Below are 20,783 nucleotides of genomic sequence, written 5' to 3'. Positions count from 1 at the left end.
TCTCAATATGCGGTGATACCAGCTTCCTGTTTGGCTAAACGGGAATGGGGAAATGGCTTCGCCGGAGTTAAAGCCGGACAAAATATGGGAGATATATACTGTACATGGGTCATATTCGTTTAAATATCTATTCACCTATGACATTCTCTCGTTAGTTTCTAGAGGAAGTCGATGCCTGGACATTTGGCCTTCAGGAAATGTAAGTGGGGAATAGTGGGGTGAGATCCAAAGAAAAAACTGTTTGAAGCTAAAAAAAAAAAAAAAAGCTTATTTGTAGAACTAGCAGTGGGTAAATACATGTTCACTAACCACAAATGAGAACAAACTAACCCACCACTTACCTAACAACTGAAATTTTATTTTAGATAATTATGAAAGTTTCGGACACAGCGAAGAGTAAACACGATGAATGAATATACATTTTCTTTAAAAATGTCCAAACCTTAAATTTTAAAAATCCATTGCTTTGGCTCCTTGATGCCATACATTTCCAGAATATGGAACGTTCCGTTTTTATCTGGGGGATTATTTTAATTTTAATCTCCGTTCACTTAAAAGAAAGACTTTTTTTCGAGCAATATGAAAAATCTATAAAACCTTTTAAAACTGTTTTTTTTATAGTAGCCCTCTCAGAATCATACTATTTACACATATTAATTAATGCTACTTAGCACTTCTCGATTTGTAATACTTTGACCTTTCCTGATTTATGTTGTCTTTTTCTTAATAATTCCTATTACTGAGGACTTCTCAATAAGTGCTATGTAGCACTTGCGATGGCCAATACTTCATAGGTCCTTTTGACTGACGTTGCTTAGCACTTCTCGATTTGTAATACTTTGCTCTTTCATGATTTAAGTTATCTTTTTCTTAATAAGTCCTTTTACTGAGCACTTCTCAATAAGTGCTGTATAGCACTTACCTTATCAATACTTCATGTGTCCCTTTGACTGACGTTGCTTAGCACTTCTTGATTTGTAATATTTTGCCCTGTCTTGACTTATGTTATCTTTTTTTTAATAATTTCTTTTACTTGGCACTTCTCAATAAGTGCTGTGTAGCACTTACCCTATCAATACTTTATAGGCCCTTTTGATTGACGTTGCTTAGCACTTCTTGATTTGTAGTCTTTTGCCATTTTTTTATTTATCTTTTTCTTAATCTTTCCTTTTACTTAGCACTCCTCGATAAGTGCTTTATAGCACTTACCATATCAATACTTCATAGGTCCTTTTGACTGACGTTGCTCAGCACTTCTTGATTTGTGCTGCTTCTTCCTTAAGCATTTTATGCTCTTATGCTTTTTTTCTCTTTATTGTAATTCTGCCCTTCTCGGTATATTTTCCCTTCTCCTTTTCGTTTGAGAAGTTCTGATGAAAAAGGGAAAAGTTTTGACGTCAAAAGTTGTATACAGTCGACGTCATTCTATAGTTCATTAATTTTAATAAGCTCTTTGATAAACTCTATAGCACAGCTTGGTAGTCTTTTGTGCCCTTATGCATAGAAATATACAAAATATGTATTCTTTATGAGGTCTCTCGGTATCTTGTATGTATGTATGCATATCTGTATTATATTATATATACTATATTATATATATATATATATATATATATATATATATATATATATATATATATATATATATATATATATATATGTGTGTGTGTGTGTGTGTGTGTGTGTGTGTGTGTGTGTGTGTGTGTGTGTGTGTGCGCGTGTGTTTATGTATATGTTATGTATGAGGGAAGTTCACACACTCTGTTCCCATATGCTTTTTATTCAACCAAGAACACAACCCTTCAGTTGTTTACAGATTATTCAGACTATTGTCGTCTTGGTATGCTGAAGATCACAGCTCCTGCTATTTAAGAAATTCTCAGTAAAATAAATCTTCACAAAACATATTTCCGTTCCACCCAAGATGTCAACAAGGCTCATTTTACAACAGCTAAGTACTTACTTTTCTTTCAAAGAAATTATACAGTTAATTGCCATAATTAATGGCTGTTAAGGGCTGTTAATCTATTGCAATTTAAAGAGCGAGTTTCTTAACTGCTCGTACCCTGTAGTACCTCTTGGGTATTTCTGTGATCTTGACTGCTAATGCCCTGTAGCACCTCTTGGGCATTTCTGTGATCCTGACTGTTCATACCCTGTAGCACCCCTTGGGCATTTCTGTGATCCTGACTGCTAATACCCTGTAGCACTTCTTGGGCATTTCTGTGACCTTGACCGCTCAAACCCTGTAGCTCCTCTTGGGCATTTCTGTGATCTTGACTGTTCATACCCTGTAGCTCCTCTTTGGTATTTCTGTGATCTTGACTGCTCATACCCTGTAGCTCCTCTTTGGCATTTCTGTGATCTTGACTGCTCACATCCTGTATCATCTCTTGGGCATTTCTGTGATCTTGACTGCTCATACCCTGTACCATCTCTTGGGCATTTCTGTGATCCTGACTGCTCATACGCTACATATATATAGTTTAAATTTTATTTCTGTCGCAATTTAATTCACAGTTCAGCAAAGCATTGTTGCGTCATTTCTCATTATGGAAAACCTGAGAGAAAAAAAACATATTTGAGGAGAGAAACTTTTATAAATATTCTTTATACTTGTAAAATAATTCCAAATCTTTATTTTTCCTCTTTACATGGTAGAAGGCGCTTCTGAATTTCGTAAAATTTTATTAATGTATTTAAAGACATTTAAACGTACAAGCAAAAAAAAATTTACTGTCATGATCTGAAAATGAAAATATTTTGTCAAAATGATAACACGAAGACCTTTCGTTTGATAACATCATTACGAAAACTTTATATAGTTCAAGTCATTCATCTGACAGGAAAACGTATGAAACATCTAAGGCTTTTGCTTCTTAGTTTTTATTTTTTTTCGTTATTGAAATCATATTTATTCACTGTCGCCACTTAGTGACGTCACAAAGAAGACCTAACATATTTTTTCACATGGAAGTAACTTGTGTTCTCATGATTTTGCTAGTTTTGTTCATTACCAATGTATATATATATATATATATATATATATATATATATATATATATATATATATATATATATATATATATATATATATATATATATAGAGAGAGAGAGAGAGATATATATACATGGAGAGAGAGAGAGAGAGAGAGGGCGATTATAAGATCAATTTCAGTAAGATTAGTGTTTCACACAGATCACTTCACATACAACAGAGGAATGTCCAGTGATATTTCTTATAACCAGAGGAAGAGTAAACAGAGAATTAGTACAAGAAGCCACACATTCTAATATGATATATATGTGGTCTCTCTCTCTCTCTCTCTCTCTATACATATATATATTTTTTTTGTTTTTATCAAGACGCATATGTGGCTTCTGTCTCTCTCTCTCTCTCTCTCTCTCTCTCTCTCTCTCTCTCTCTCTCTCTCTCTCTCATACGTGGCGAGTGGTTCGTACGTATTTTGTCCAATCAGTGATCAGAAAGGAAAGGGTTGAATGTGACCCTCAACACGTAAGCTGTTTCACCTTTTCCTACTGCTGTACACAACATACCTGACGGGAATTGCTCAATTACCCAACACCTGCCTTGTCTTGTCTTGTTAGGATAGCAGGTGCTTTGTCGCGGCAGTCGTTCTCAATCTCTCTCTCTCTCTCTCTCTCTCTCTCTCTCTCTCTCTCTCTCTCTCTCTCTCTCTTAACATTTATATTATCTGAATTTTAAATGCATTCTTCTCTCTCTCTCTCTCTCTCTTAACATTTGTATTATCCTGAATTTTGAATGTATTATTCTTCTCTCCTCTTAACATTTATATTATCCTGAATTTTAAATGGCTTTATTCTCCCCTCCCCTCTCTCTCCTCTCTAATCTCTCTCTCTCTCTCTCTCTCTCTCTCTCTCTCTCTTTTCCAACATTTAAATTATCATGAATTTTAAATGTATTCTCCCCTCCCCCCTCCTCTCTCTCTCTCTCTCTCTCTCTCTCTCTCTCTCAATATTTCTGTTTTCCTAAATTCTAAATGTATCCCTAACTTACTCAGGCTTTATAATGACACATGTTTTGCAGAGAACAGCCAACAAACCATTTTATTACACATTCTATCTTTCTGGCCACACTCCCCCCCCACTTTCTCTCCCTTTCATTGTATTGTACATCTGTTCTACACCTGTTTTACCCGTACTCAAAGACACGAGAGAAAATGTGCCCACCTGAATTTGGAGAGTTATATAAAATAAAACGTCAGTCATAGGACCTATACAGAAAATAAATGCTGAAGTATAAATATAAGGCTTTCATAAATAAGTGAGCATTTCAACGAAATATATATTTTATATTTGCGTATATATGTATGTATGTATATATATATATATATATATATATATATATATATATATATATATATATATATATATATATATATATATATATATATATATATATATATATATATATATATAGTATATATATGTATATATATATATATATATATATATATATATATATATATATATATCAGTTACGTTTTTTGTATGTATATTTGCAGTATTTCTGTATATTGTGAAACTCTCATTTCTTTTGAGATATTATTTTGAGATATTTATATATCAGCTACCACAGATATTACCACCGCCACCACCGCTACTACTACTACTACTACTACTAATAATAATAATAATAATAATAATAATAATAATAATAATAATAATAATAATAATAATAATAATAATAATAATTTTTATTTTTATTTTTATTTTTATTTTTATTTTTATTTTTATTTTTATTTTTATTTTTATTTTTATTTTTATTTTTATTTTTATTTTTATTTTTATTTTTTTTTATTTTTATTTTTATAACGCAGCAACGTGACAGAAAAAATGAGAAACAGACGACAGCAAATTAAACCTAAAAAAAAAAACAAATAAACAAAACAAAATGCAGAGAAAGAATGAATATACTGTATGTTTATGAATACAAAACTGACCAGGAATATCTCATCTCTTACAACTAAGTTTTCCTCCAATGGAAAACGCCACTTAAGTCGTTTACATAAAGTAAAATAACTTCTCGTCTACCTTTTTTTTTCTTATTTATATTATTCCAAGTTTCGTTTTCTCGTCTGGAATATGACATATCAACCTCCTTCTTCATTTTCCCTATGCGAAGTCTATAATCCAAAGACGTGTGTCTGTAAGCACAGACGCTATAAAATCCACAGACACACGCATACTGTACTTACAAACAGACAAGTAAAAATAATAGAAACGGGTTAAGCAACAGATAGCGTTTATAGATGTGTGTACTATATATCTCCTGCATTGCTTCCCATATTTTAGAGCATAACTGAGGTAAATGGGTTTAGGTTTGGCCTTGAGGGAAGGATATGGGTGCAACGTGTGTGGTCTGACTGAAGTACTTTTGTTATTAAGTTGTTCAGAATTTAGGATGAAAGGAGAGAATACATGAAGGCTATAAAGAGAGAGACACCCATTCATTTTAAGTTTTTATCATATTTATATTTGCTTGAGGTCTTTCATTTGTTTTTTTCTTGGGATCTGAGATGAATACAGAACACTTTTCAGTCACAGGGTCACCTATAATTATTTTTTATTTCTTCATTAATTCTGTTATTTCGTTCTTTGTCGATATTTCAGTTTTTCAGTTCAAGTAGGTGAGACCACAATGCACCAAGAAAGGAAAAAGCTTAGAGAAAATTATTCTTTTTCTTGTTCTAAAATTGTTATCGATACATAGAGATAATTTCCAGACTTAGAGGCTTATAAACAAACAAACAAACAAACAAAAAACAATCAAAATATGCATGCCCTAGGGCAACAACTACACAAACAAACAAAAAAATAAAAAAAGAAAACTAGGGGCGACAAGTAAATCAGAGAGAGAGAGAGAGAGAGGGGGGGGAAGGGAATCAAACAAAAGCCCCATCAGGTAGTGGCACTGACGACTTGCTTCCTGTTTAAACTTCACACCTGGGTAACGCGAGTGCCATTGAAAGAGGCACTTCTCTTTGTACGGCCTCATGGGAGTAAATGGGGATATGCGCGCTTTTCTCTCTCTCTCTCTCTCTCTCTCTCTCTCTCTCTCTCTCTCTCTCTCTCTCTCTCTCTCTTTATAGTGTCGGTTATTTTGTGGGAACTATTTGTCTGTGCATTTCTCTCTACAGCCTTTCGAATAATTTTATCTCTCTCTCTCTCTCTCTCTCTCTCTCTCTCTCTCTCTCTCTCTCTCTCTCTATAGTGTCGTTATTTTATGGAAACTATTTGTCTGTGCATTTTTCTCTACAGTCTTTCGAATAATTTTATCTCTCTCTCTCTCTCTCTAGTGTCGTTATTTTATGGAACTATTTGCCTTGCATTTTTTCAGCCTTTCGAATAATTTTATGTCTTCTCTCTCTCTAAGGGGAACTATTTTCCCCGTGCATTTTTTCCCCTCTTCACTCTTTCAATGGGATTATTTTTATCTTTTGTTATCTGTTATTCTTTACAGTCTGTCCTTTGGTGGAAATGTTTTTCTCTTTTCTCTTTTGTCTCTTAGCTAATTGGAAATATTTTCTTGTTTGGTTTTTGCTTTTATTTCCTCGTCTCTTATTTATTAGGTATTGTTTTGTTTATTTCGGCGTTTTTTTCTATATGTTCCATTACTTGCCGTAATTTTTGTCAATGTTATTTTGGGCCTTTTTTACTTATTCTTTTTATGAAACTCATAGCTGTCTATTTCGAATTTCTGCTCAGTCATTTCAACTGTTGGTATTTATTCGCTTTTTATTTGATGAATTTTCTCATTCGTCACTTATTTGGTTGGAACTTTTCTTCGACTTCTGCATTTTTACTCCTTTTGTTGAACTACTTATATATATATATATATATATATTATATATTATATATATATAGATATATATATATATATATATATATATTATATATATATATATACATATATATATATATACATTTATAATATATATATGTATATATACATCTTTACTGTAATACAACGTATAATATGAAGATAAAAAGGTCCATAAAACACTGTTTGAACGTTGCAACCTTATATTTCGAGCACTTCCTTTTGTGCCCCTGTTCACTGGTAAAATATGGACCGATGATATGTTACAAGAGTATATATACAAAGTATATGTAGGTGTGGGAGTAAGCCTCCGTTGATATGCAGGTGACCGTTTCCCAGGATGGATGGAAATTAAGTAATTCCTTGGCGGGATGCTTCAGAGAGTTCGGGGATTTTGTTACATATCAGGTATAAAGGCCACAACTGTAAACTAGGCCAGAGCTGGTTTTCAAAAAAGTGATTGTCTGTAACAAAAGGAAGATGCTGAATCTGCATCATCAATCAAAACTAACAATATGAACCTGTCAGAGGACATTGAAATCTGATGACATCGACGATAATCCTCAGGCTCTTTTCGTAGGAGAACGAAAATACGACCACCAGACGCACGCCAGACGGGAGTTAAATGAGGCCAAAAACCACCAGGGAATCTGAATTTCCATCCTTCCTGGGACACGGTCACTTGCATACCAACGGAGACCTCTAATGCCACCCTAGATATGCTTTGTATATATACTTGTAACATATCATCTGTCCATTTTACCAGTGAATAGCAAGGAAGGAAATTCCTGGAAAATATGGTTATGACAACTAAAATAGTGTTTTATGGGCATTCATATATATATATATATATATATATATATATATATATATATTTATATATCTTATATATATATATATATATTATATATATATATATATATATATATATATAATGTGTGTGTATTGTATTAATATATAGATAAAAACTACAGATTAAAAAAACAACCCATCATATCGCAACTCTAAAGGAAATATGATTCATCTATTCACAGAAAACACAAAATAAAGACGAAAAAGCTGTCTTGTCTAATCTAAGAAACATTTTTTTTTTCTTTGATCCTTCAAAATCTGAATTCAAACGTGGATTTTACCCTGACCTAGCACGGTAAAAGTAACAGCTCCCTCTACAGAGAGAGAGAGAGAGAGAGAGAGAGAGAGAGAGAGGGTGAAGCTTTTGGCTAATCTTGCAGCTCAAGTGTTGTGTCAATGTTGACAATAAACTCCCGTATGGGTAAACTATGAATCGAGTTTATCCTGGAAAGACTACTTGGAACATCCCTGACCTACGACAACCTCAGATGGAATAAAAGTGTCTTTGGTATTGTAGCTGTAGTAGTTCTTTTCTTTGAGTCTTTTATTTATTTTTATTCTAATCTTGTTGGTGTGTTTTCGTAGCTCTTTCTTTTTTGAGTCTTTTTTATTTATTTTTATTTTGATCTTGTTAGTGTGTTTTCGTAGTTCTTTCTTGTGAGTTTTTTTTGTTGGACTTTTGACCCTCTAATTTATTTATTTATTTAATTCTCTTAGTATGTTATTGTTCTCTGGTTATTTTTAGAGCTGGGTGAAGGCTCAGTGGCAAAGTACTGGTCACATTTTCGAGACTTGTGATGAAGATTTACGCTCTCTCCTCTCTCTCCTGAAAATGCATTATACTAATATAACCTTCCTTTTGGATGGAGATATCTATAACTCTCTCTCTCTCTCTCTCTCTCTCTCTGAAATCGTATTTACTGAAAGAAAGTCTTCTCTTACATGGGAGACATCTTAACCTCTCTCTCTCTCTCTCTCTGAAATCGTATTTACTGAAAAAAGAGTCTTCCTTACATGGAGACATCTTTAACTCTCTCTCTCTCTCTCTCTCTCAAATGTATTTTACTAGAAAAAGAAAGTCTTCCCTTACATGAGAGACTCTTTTAACTCTCTCTCTCTCTCTCTCTCTCTCTCTCTCTCTCTCTCTCTCTCTCTCTCTCTCTCTCTCTCTCTCCTGAAAATGTATTATACAAACAAAACCTTCCTTTGGATGGGAGACATCTTTTACTCTCTCTCTCTCTCTCTCTCTCTCTCTCTCTCTCTCTCCTGAAAATGTATTATACAAACAAAACCTTCCTTTGGATGGGAGACATCATCTTTACTCTCTCCCCTCTCTCTCTCTCTCTCTCTCTCTCTCTCTCTCTCTCTCTCTCTCTCCGGATAATATATTGCACTGAAATACTCTCCCCTTGGTCGGAAGACATCTTTTATTCACTCGTTTCTCCAAGTCAGCCTAATTCTATTTTTTACCCGGACAAGCAAAGGGATCTTAGTCTACTTGTTCCATTTGCTATTTGTAATAACTTCAGTAAAATACGTATGACTGGTGATCACTCAGACCAACAGCTTTTGCCGGTCAAGGGATGTGACGGTTATGAAAGAGGATTAAGATTTATTTCTTATATTTCAGTCATTGGCCGGTGAACCTTAACCTATATCAAATTCTTGAGAGTTAATTGCAATTTTTTAGAGTTAGTTGAAATTGTTTCCTCGTGGTTTATTTTCCTTTAATAACCCCGTTTATCAACTTGAAGCTGATAGTCATTACTTATGTAAAACACAAGGGTCAAACTATGGTGACACGTCTCCATATATATATATATATATATATATATATATATATATATATATATATATATATATATATATGTGTGTGTGTGTGTGTGTGTGTGTGTGTGTGTGTGTGTGTGTGTGTACGTGTGTGTGTGTACGTGCGTGTGCTTATGTACCAATAGGCCCTAACAAAACCTAAACGACAACTAGCAATAAGAATCGACGTCAAGGAACAAGGAGAAAAAAAAAACTGGCTCACAAAAAGAAAGACAAGAAGAAGACGCGGGCAGAAGTATCGTTTTATTTACCGAGGCTCCTCTTTTATCTCTCTCTCTCTCTCTCTCTCTCTCTCTCTCTCTCTCTCTCTCTCTCTCTCTCTCTCTCTCTCTCTCGCCCCGATATATTGGCAGGTTCCTTTGGGTAAGAAGGAGGCGCTCTGTTATTTCATGACGTCTATTGGCTTTGTGAGATGGCTTGGACGGAAGGAGATCCCATGAGATTAAAGGTGGAGATAAGAGAGGTGAGGAGAACTGGGTATGGGAGTGGGAGGGGGTAGGAAGGGGGATTTAGGGAGTGGGAGGGGGTGGTGAACACTTTTGGGGCAGGCAGGTGTTGGGAGGTGGGTATGAATGATTGAAAATTGGAAGGTAAGAATTGCGGAGATGTACGTTTTTGGAATTAAAAGTGTTTTGGTAAAAGAGAATAACATACAAAGTATTTCTGAATTATGGGTTGTAAAGACAAGGAGGAGTAGAAGAAAAATTGCAGGGCAGAGAAAATATTACAGAGCGCAGAGAAAAAAATTGCAGAACACAGAAAAATTCCAGAACAGAAAAATTCCAGAACAGAAAAATTGCAGAAGAGAGAAAAATTGCAGGGCGGAGAAAAAATGACAGAACAGAGAAAAAATGGAAGAACAAAAAAATTGCGGGGAGCAGAGAAAAAATTGAAGAACAGAGAAAAAATTGAACAGAAAAAATTGCAGAACGCAAAGAAAAAAATTGCAAAAGAGAGAAAATTTTCAGAACAGAGAAAAAAATGCAGAAATGAAACAAAATTTCAGAACAAAGAGGAAAAATTTGTAGAACACGAAAAAAAAGTTGCAGAACGCAGAGGAAATGTGATCTCTGATGGATGAAGAAACTAATTTTAAATTTCAAGAAGTGTAGACATGGATGTTGAATATACCAGAATACAGATCTGTGGCAAAATGGCTTGATGTCAACTCTAAGCAAGTAAACGATTAAAGAGACTCCAGATATGATAGTTTAGTTATTCTAGGACCTAATTTATATTGTACTTCTCTCCAACTTATATTTCCAGCGATTTGGCTTCAGTATTCTTGATCTGGTTGTTCAGTGAGACTGTATCCACGTTTCATCATTACTCTGTCGACTGGTTCCTGAAACTGTAGCAAGCATATCGCTGGTGAAAAAAGAGGACAAGGAGGTATATAATCGTTTATTTTAGCCACAAAACACTTTCTAAGGTACAGAAAATGTTAGTGGTTAAGAGAGAGAAAAATAAGATCCTTCCAAGATAGTGACCCCCAAAGGTTTTCGGGGGTCGTTATCTAGGACTAATATTTCTTGGGCGGTCATTATCTTTATCATATTTACAGTCTTTTGTTTATGTTTTTACGGTCATCCCCAACGGGCTTGTACTAAACACGCCGCAAAGGATACATACCGGGTTAAAATCCTTGGGGGTCATTATCCAGGAAAGATCCGAAAAATACAATGAATATTAAACAGAGTTCAGCAATTAATTACGACTGAAAAAGGCATAAAATGATAATAAGAATAACAAGACAGTAAAAATAGAAAGAAGGAAAGTCATTCAAGAAACAGCTAAAGAACGAATAGCAGATATACATGTGGGTGAGCCGTTCTAAAGGTACAAAGCACTTGATGAGTGAGCATACTTACGCCTACCTAATATCAGCAGCAGTAACTCTCGATATGAGAAATTCAGGAAAAAGAGAAAAATTATCGAAATACTTCTCCTTCCTTTAAAATATTCCTCATTCTGAGACGACATCTCGGTCTTAAAGCCAATATTAAAGATGGCAGTCTCTTGCATGTTTGCGAGAACAACATTACTGTGGAACGAAGGAGAGGAAGTCGTTTTTACTGCAGGTATTTTCCAGCAGTAATTTTTTGGAGAAGAGGATTCTGGTGAAGAAATTAAAGGTTGCTTATGAATGTTTTATACACATACATTATATATATATATATTATATATATATATATATATATATATATATATGTATGTATATACACACACACACACACACACACATATATATATATATATATATATATATATATATATATATATATATATATATATATATATATATATATATATATGTGTGTGTGTGTGTGTGTGTGTGTGTATAAATGTGTGGGTGCTTGTGTATGAGTGTATATGTGTATATGTATTCATGATGACATGTATGTGCATATAAATGTATGTATGAATGTACACACACACACACACACACATATATATATATATATATATATATATATATATATATATATATATATATATATATATATATATATATATGTGTGTGTGTGTGTGTGTGTGTGTGTGTGTGTGTGTGTGTGTTGTGTGTATGGAAATAATGAACAAACGACAGATAGATAAATAGACAGATAGACAGATAGATAGATAGATATATGATTATAATCACTCTAGACAAGTGATTAATATGTCTAAACACCTGCGGGAAGCAATGAAAAATAGTACTAAATCCTGACCGGTTTCGGCATTATTGTTAAGCCATCTTCAAAGGAGTGATGCAAAGTGGTAGAAATGCAGCACATATGTGCTAGCAGGACAGTACGTGCAAACATACAGACTTATTATCCTGCTCACAGATATACCTTCTGTGTCTCCGTGTGGACTGCCCTGCTAGCATATATATGTTGAATTTCTGCCTAGGCAATAAAGCCGACCTTTTTAAGACAGTTCCTTTTTAGAATTACCCTAGTACAGAATCGACAACTTATTTCATATGGCACCAAAGACTTTAAGGGGGCTGGTATAGTTATCTCACTTTTTTTTAACTTTCCAGTTTGTCTCTTCCTTGTTTATTCATTCTGTTCTTTATACATTATCTTTTTACGTCTTCTCTTGGTGCTATTGCAACCGCTTTCTAAGCGGCATTATCCTAATGGACTTTGCCTACCGCATCAGTCACTGTAGACACCATAAAATCTACAGATTCTACCAAAAAAGTATAGCGCTCCAAAAATACAATGCATCACTGTTTGTATAAAACACACGCACACACACCACAAATTCGACATTCAACATTCGACAACGCAATGATCGTTGGTGAAACATCAAATATCAAATTATCTGGTGCCATTTCGGACGGGGCAAACGTTGTCAAATGAGATTTTGCAGCCAGATAAATGGCTGATGTATATATGAACCTTCCCCACACATTTGACAAAAAAAAAAAAAGTCAAATGCTTTTATGGTTTCTGGAAATCGGATGCACCGGGTAATGGAATCTGTATTCAATCGCAGTTTTTTAAGCATTAATTTGTATAAATACACATACATATGCAAATTGGTATATCTGTGTGTAGGCGTTTTTTTAATTAATTTGTATAAATATGCATGCATATGCATACTGATGTGTGTCTGTGTGTAGGGGTACCTAAAATCCTCATGAAAAAGGTTTAAAGTTTTTATGGTTTGTGATTAGATATGCATAGCTTCGTGTATCTGTGAACTCAATTTCTTGACAGATGCTAATAAATTTGCATGTTGATACTTGCGTATAGATGTACACGTATGCCAAACGAAAGGCTTTACCGTTTTGATTCAGTCATCATGATAACTTCCTAATCATCTAGCTATATGAACTCTATATACGTATAACCAAACAACTCAATAATTTGTAAATCATGCGTCAAGGGACTGCAATACATTATTATAAACGGTGAAATGTGGAGTGTTGTTCCCGTAGATTATACCTCATCTAGACTCTGTCTCATCCCTCCGTCATGTTACAATTCCATTGCTTCTGTAATGAGACTTTATCTAGAAGTCAGTTCATCACGTACAAATATTTATGAACGTATACAGGCTATTTATAAATAATATGTGTGTATGTATGTATGTATATATATATATATATATATATATATATATATATATATATATATATATATATATATATATATATATATATATATATATATATATATATATATATATATATATATATATATATATATATATATATATATATATATATATATATATATATATATATATAAACATATATATATATATATATATATGTATATTATATATATGTATATATATGCATATTATATATACATATATATTATACATGTATATATATATAATATATATATATATATATATATATATATATATATATATATATATATATATATATATATATATATATATATATATATTATATTTATATCATATTTTTATATATTTATATATATTATAAGAACGAGAGAGAGAGAGAGAGAGAGAGAGAGAGAGAGAGAGACTGTCAGGCAGCTGAGTAAAGCAAAAATAATAAAAAAAAAAGAAACGCTTTTAGTGGCGATCTTGTCATCCTTATCTCTTGCATAAAGCGATCATAAACTCGAATTTTTTACGGCCGATGGAGCAGATACCAGCACTGGGCGATTTCTTTTCGAAAGAAACTGCTGACGAGGACGAAAAATAAATTCCATGAAGAATAAATTCCATGAAAAATAAATTTTCCCGGCAATTTATGATAAGGGATGCGTGTACGGCATTGAGTTGGTTTTTTAAATGCAAGTTTTTTCTGATAAGGGTTTAATAATCGTTTTATGGCTGAAATGTTTTATGTTCTGCTGTTTTCCAGATAAATGTTTTTTCCCTTTATTCCCTGTTATGATTATATATATATATATATATATATATATATATATATATATATATATATATATATATATATATATATATATATATATATATATATATATATATATATATATATATATATGTATATATATTATGTATGTATATATATGTGTACATATGCGTATATATATAAATATATATATATATATATATATATATATATATATATATATATATATATATATATATATATATATATATATATATATATATATATATATATATATATATATATATATATATATATGTACAATATATATGTATGTATACATATATTTATATATATATATATATATATATATATATATATATATATATATATATATATATATTTTATATATATAAACAAATAGGCCCATATTCGAAACCATATTTCAAACACCTTTATTGGCTTGTACATTAAAATAATTTGCGTACAAAGTACTCAACGAAAGCGTAACCGTTCAGTGTGAATCAACTCCAATTTGTTTTCGGAAGGCAAGAATAGTCAACGATTTCTATACCTTCTATAAATTCATTTCGTCTATAAATAAAGTTTATTCCTTTATTTGTCCTATGTTAAGTAAAGTACAAGATGCGAAGTAATATTATACATGCCTTTTGTAAATACTTATAAAATGCTGAATGTTAAAGAATGATAAAATAAAATATTAATTTTTCCAAATTAACTCACACAGTCAACCGATAAGTAGTGAGTAGTATGGCATACTCACCGCAGTTGCAGAATAACTTGGATGCAGCGTTTAATACCCTGTGTTGCTATTCAAATATATATTTAATGAAATTACAAATAAATTTCAGCAATAATGTACTTAAAAATAATAACATAGAGACTCAAGAAGGTACTCTATTTCTTAAATTATATAAAAAATCGGTAACGAAATCATATCGGCCTAAAATGACTTTTTTTCCCGCCTGAAACACATAGACGGCATTTAAACTCCCGCCAGTCAAGAGCCCCGTTACAGTGAACCCCAGGCGCGATTTAAATGCCCTGATGGAGTTCCGAAGATTCAGGTGTCACGCAACTGAATGAGGGGAGGGGGAGGATTTAAACCATTCGTTCGCCGGGAAGAATTTAAAGGTATTCATTCAAACTGAACTGAGCTATTCGATTCAAAGGCAGTTTAAATGGCTCTCCCCTTTTTAAAAGCTTCGGATGTGGTGGAAGAAAGTAGGTAAAAAGGGGAGGTTGCGCTTGTGGAAAAAGCATTTGGTAAATGCACTAAAAAAAATGAATGAAAATGAAAATATCTTCAGCTGCACTAAATGAAACATCCACAAGGAACGGCAGTTTATGGTTGCAAAGGTAAAATTGGGAAAAAATATTCTCCCCAAGGAAAGTGTTGCCGGAAACATATTTTTCATTAATGCTTTAAGCAAAGAAACGGAAAAAAAGACTTTCGGATTACGGAAAATTGAAGAAGAGAATTAAAAAAAAAAATTCCTTGAGAACAAAAAATAAGCACTTATTGCGGGAATGAAAAAAAGCTGGATGACTGGTTAAATCATGTTTACCAACAAACATTAAAAAATCGTTCCAAGGAAGAAAAAACGCAGCTTGATGATTGGTTAAATCACGTTTGCTAACAAACATTAAAAAAAACTTTCTAAGGAAGAAAAAGCGCAGTTTGGGATTGGTTAAATCCTGTTTACCAGCGTGATACGGAGTAGTTTCCTCCTAAAAAAATTTGTGAAATATATAAAACAAAAACTAAAAAAAAAAACTTTATAATGGAAGATAAAAAAAAACTTGCTTATTGGTTAAATCATATTTACCAGTGAGACAGAAAATAATCTCCCTACTAATAAAACTTTCAAATATACAAAATAAAGCAGCGAATATTGAAGCTGATAATTACGAGAAGAAAAATGCGGAAAAAAATATGACCCAGAGAAAAAATAAAAACATTTTCGAACCTAAAAAAAAAAAAAAAAAAAAAACAGAAGCAAGTAGACATGCGAACCTCCCATCCATTACTTCTTTCCCTTTTCCGAAGGCCGGTGGAAGTTTTCTATTTGACGAAGGTTTCGAAAACCACCGAAAATAAGGAGAATTTTCGTGTGCTGGCCGAACGCGATCTGAACCTGTTCAGGAACAGTGAGAGAATGGATCTTTATTTGCTTTTGTTGATGACATGTTACGTAAGAGGTGCTAGGGTGTGTTACTTTATAGGTATGTGATTGTATGATCTGTGTGTGTATATATATATATATATATATATATATATATATATATATATATATATATATATATATATATATATATATATATATATATATATATATATTATACACACATATATATAATTATATATATATATATATATATATATATATATATATATATATATATATATATATATATATCTGTATGATGTGTTGTGTATATATATATATATATATATATATATATATATATATATATATATATATATATATATATATATATATATATATATATATATATATATATATATATTACTGACAATTAATCACAACAGAACTTTCTTAATCATGTAACCTACGTCCGTTGGCTTAATTTGTAAACTTACTTTTCAAAGTGTCGCTCTGTTTCAGAAATGCCCCCATTATCTATAAAACAACAAAATACAACATAGAAAACAATTCGGACAAACACAGACAATAGGGACTTTTCTAAAGTAAAAGTAAACGACATTACCTAACAACTGCATAGTAAAGCAGGTCAATATTCTCCGGAAAAAGTCTAATTAATCAAAGCTGATTTAACGATAATAAAGAAACATATAATCAAGGTTATTCTCGTCTTCCCGTTATTCAATTAGGATCATTTTGAGGATTCGAGGCGACGGAAACGTATAGATTCGTTCCAGTTGAGAGAGAGAGAGAGGTACTGAGGTACTGGCGAGAAGAGAGAGAGATAGAGTGAGACAGTCAGACTGACAGACAGACAGACTAGGAATAGAAGTAGAGAGAGAGAGAGAAGCGCTAGCGGGAAGAGAAAGAGAGAGAGAACAGAAGTAGCGAATAGAGAGAGAGAGAGAGGTACTGGCGAGAAGAGAGAGTGATAGTGAAAGAGACAGAGGGACAGGGAATAGAAGTAGAGAGAAAGAGAGAGAGAGAGAGAGAAGCGCTACGGGAAGAGAAAGAGAGAGAGAACAGAAGTAGCGAATAGAGAGAGAGGGAAGCACAGGCGAGCATAGAGAAGTTCGACGAGAGAGAAAAAAAAAAAGCAAGGTCCCATAATGAATGAACAGTGAGAAAAAAGAAATTGGAGAGAAGCGAATATTCTCTCTTATGACGAGAACTCCTCTCTCTCTCTCTCTCTCTCTCTCTCTCTCTCTCTCTCTCTCTCTCTCTCTCTCTCTCTCTCTAATCAGCGCCCACAAAGGAACCGTGATTGCTTTGCGGATGGTTTGAAGAACCGGAAACTCGGTGTCTCTCCGACAAACGTCCTCCCGCAAAACCTTTTCGGGGGTGAATTCGACAGAGACTGAGAGAGAGAGAGAGAGAGAGCGAGAGAGAGAGATAGAGAGAGAGACAGACAGACAGACGGACAAGTGCTTGGCTTACCAAAAGCTCTCTCCAATGGCCACGGAAACTCGATGAAAAGTTAGATGAACCTTGGTTTATTTTTGGAAATGCATCTCCTCTCTCTCTCTCTCTCTCTCTCTCTCTCTCTCTCTCTCTCTCTCTCTCTAAAGTAGTGAAAGACCCCATTTAATCATTTGTTCTATATATACTCATTACAAATATATATAAATATATATATATATATATATATATATATATATATATATATATATATATATATATATATATATATATATATATATATATACTGTATATATATATATATTATATATATATATATATGTGTGTGTGTATATAAAATATGAGTTTTAATCTTCGAATCGATATATAGCCCCCTATACAACAACTTGGAGATTGTGCTGAATACAAAATAGAGGTATAATAGTACCTTTATGCATAACTAGATGCAGTCACTTACTGCATTTGACGTATGCTATGTATATCTTTGCGTACCTAACTATTATTTACGTTACATTTACTGTATACATATGCATAATATTTACAAATGAATAGTGTCTTTAAATCTTTTTCATTTGCAAGTATAACTTGATAATATAAATGAATTTACACTTTTTGTAGTACCCCAATGAAATATAATTGCAATTATCTCAATGATAGACATTTTTAGTTTTCTGTAAAGGAAAATTATTGTGCCGGCTTTGTCTGTCCTCCGTCACTTTTCTGTCCGCCCTCAGATCTTAAAAACTACTGAGGCTAGAGGGCTGCAAATTGATATGTTGATCATCCACCCTCCAATCATCAAACATACCAAATTGCAGCCTTCTAGCCTCAGTAGGTTTTATTTTATTAAAGGTTAAAGCTAGCCATTATCGTGCATCTGGCAACGATATGTGAAAGGCCACCACCGGGCCGTGGTCAAAGATTCATACAACATTTAACCGAGACCATTGAAAGATAGATATGTTTTCAATGGCCTTGATTATACGCTGTACAGAAAATTAGATTGCGCTGAGGAAACTTCGGCTCATTTTTTACTTGTTTATCTAATGAAAACACGAGCATAAAATAATGTATGATTGTAACTAGACTTCCCCACCCCCACTGAAATATGAGCGTAATTGCCTAAGTAATAGCTAGTATCCTGTCTTCTGAAATATGCATGCACACATGTATGAATGTATTCAATAGATAATTTTTATCTAATGAAAATACATGAGCGTGAAATAATGTATAATGTATAATTATAACTAGATTTCCCCTACTGAAATATAAGCGTAATTACGTAAGTAATAAAAGTATCTTATCTTCAGAAATGTGTATGCATACATGTATGAATGTATTCAACAGATAATTTTTATATAATGAAAATATGTAAAAAAATAATGTATAATTGTACGGGTATTCCCCCACTGAAATATAATCATAATTACCTAAGTAATATACAAGTATCTTATCTTATGAAATGTATATGCATACATGTATGAATGCATTTGCATTCATCGCATTTTCCCGCTGAAATATAATTGCAATCCCCCAGGAAACAGAGACGCATCCCATCTTGCGAAAATGCAGAGGCGGAAATGTATAAAATTACACCTCTCGTAATTTCCAACTTAAATATAAAAGCCTAATTATCTAAGTCATTCCCGAGCGCTTACGTTTAAATCTGAGCGCACACCGTCAGCACACTCGTAAATTCCGAGTTATTTTGCCCTAATGCTTAAAACCACGTTAGGCCAGGGAGAGAGAGGGAGAGAGAGAGAGAGAGAGAGAGAGAGAGCCCACGCGCTCGAGCGAGCTAGCGAGTGAGCTAGCTAGCTAGCTAGCGAGCCAGAGAGAAAATGCGACGACCATCGTAAATAAACATTACGCTTTGCGAGGCTCAGATTTGTTGCCCCCGAAGCTTAGCGTTTCTCTAATCGTCGTCGGAATGAGAGGTGGAATGAAAGAGGGAATAACTAAAGAAAGGATGAATAAGGGTTAAAGGAGAGGAGGTAAGTGCTGGAAAATTAAATAAGCAATGAAAAGTAAATTTTTCAAAATATGTTTGATTAAAGGAAAACTAAATAAGCAATGGAAGGACGGATTAGTCTTAAAATAAAACGAAATGCGAACAAAACAAAATTTTAGATATGGAATAAATAAAAAAAAATACAACGTAAGACTAAAATGCAACTATAGATATAGAAAAAAAAACAATAAAAATCAAAATAAGAACAAATAAATTAAAAGAAAATGAAAACATAGATATGACAAAACTAAATTGAAACAAAATTCCTGCAAGAAAATAAAATTAATATAAATATTTGAGAAACGGCAGCGTAGTTTAAATGATGTGAAGTATATGATAAAATAACAAACACAAAGCTAAACAAATGAGAAATGGAAAAAATAAAACATAAAAACAGATTGTAAATAATTTAGATAAGGAATATAGGATTCAAATATTTACTAATAGAAAAAAATCTCTTATTTTGCAATAATCCGATGATTCTAGAAAATAAAAACTATCCATGGAGTCCACTAAATTTATATTTTAGTGAAGATAACACAATTATCTTTTATAAAGTATTAGAAAATATCGTTTTAATAACATAGCGAAATGTTGATCATTTATCATTTCAGCAAACAAAAAGATTGTCAAGGCAGGATAATGACAGCTGCAACTTCTGAAAAGTGGAGTGTTGATCCCGTAGAGTTTTTCATTTTTTTTTCTGCTGCTCTCCACTAACCTGCGGAACTGTACTGCACTGGATAATTATATACTAATTATACGAGTCTAAATTCATATATATTC

At 32.7% G+C, this 20,783-nt stretch overlaps 2 protein-coding genes across 2 annotated transcripts in view; both read right to left on the bottom strand.

Annotated features, from left to right (window-relative positions):
* Positions 1 to 20,783, bottom strand: part of LOC136844868 (uncharacterized) — a 64,241-nt gene that overhangs the window by 12,823 nt on the left and 30,635 nt on the right. The gene's annotated exons all lie outside the window — the stretch shown is intronic.
* Positions 2,052 to 2,468, bottom strand: LOC136842731 (putative uncharacterized protein DDB_G0281733). The gene has a single exon (XM_067110470.1). It carries the CDS (start codon positions 2,466 to 2,468, stop codon positions 2,052 to 2,054), a length of 417 nt encoding a protein of 138 aa, XP_066966571.1.

Source organism: Macrobrachium rosenbergii, chromosome 2 (assembly GCF_040412425.1).
Source record: "Macrobrachium rosenbergii isolate ZJJX-2024 chromosome 2, ASM4041242v1, whole genome shotgun sequence".
NCBI classification, from domain to species: domain Eukaryota; kingdom Metazoa; phylum Arthropoda; class Malacostraca; order Decapoda; family Palaemonidae; genus Macrobrachium; species Macrobrachium rosenbergii.
The sequence above is the reverse complement of the archived record's forward strand: the minus strand, read 5'-3'. Positions and strand labels throughout refer to the sequence as shown.

Excerpts from the sequence above, each read along its gene's own strand:
- LOC136842731 (XM_067110470.1), bottom strand. The coding sequence starts at position 2,468 with ATGAGCAGTCAGGATCACAGAAATGCCCAAGAGATGGTACAGGGTATG.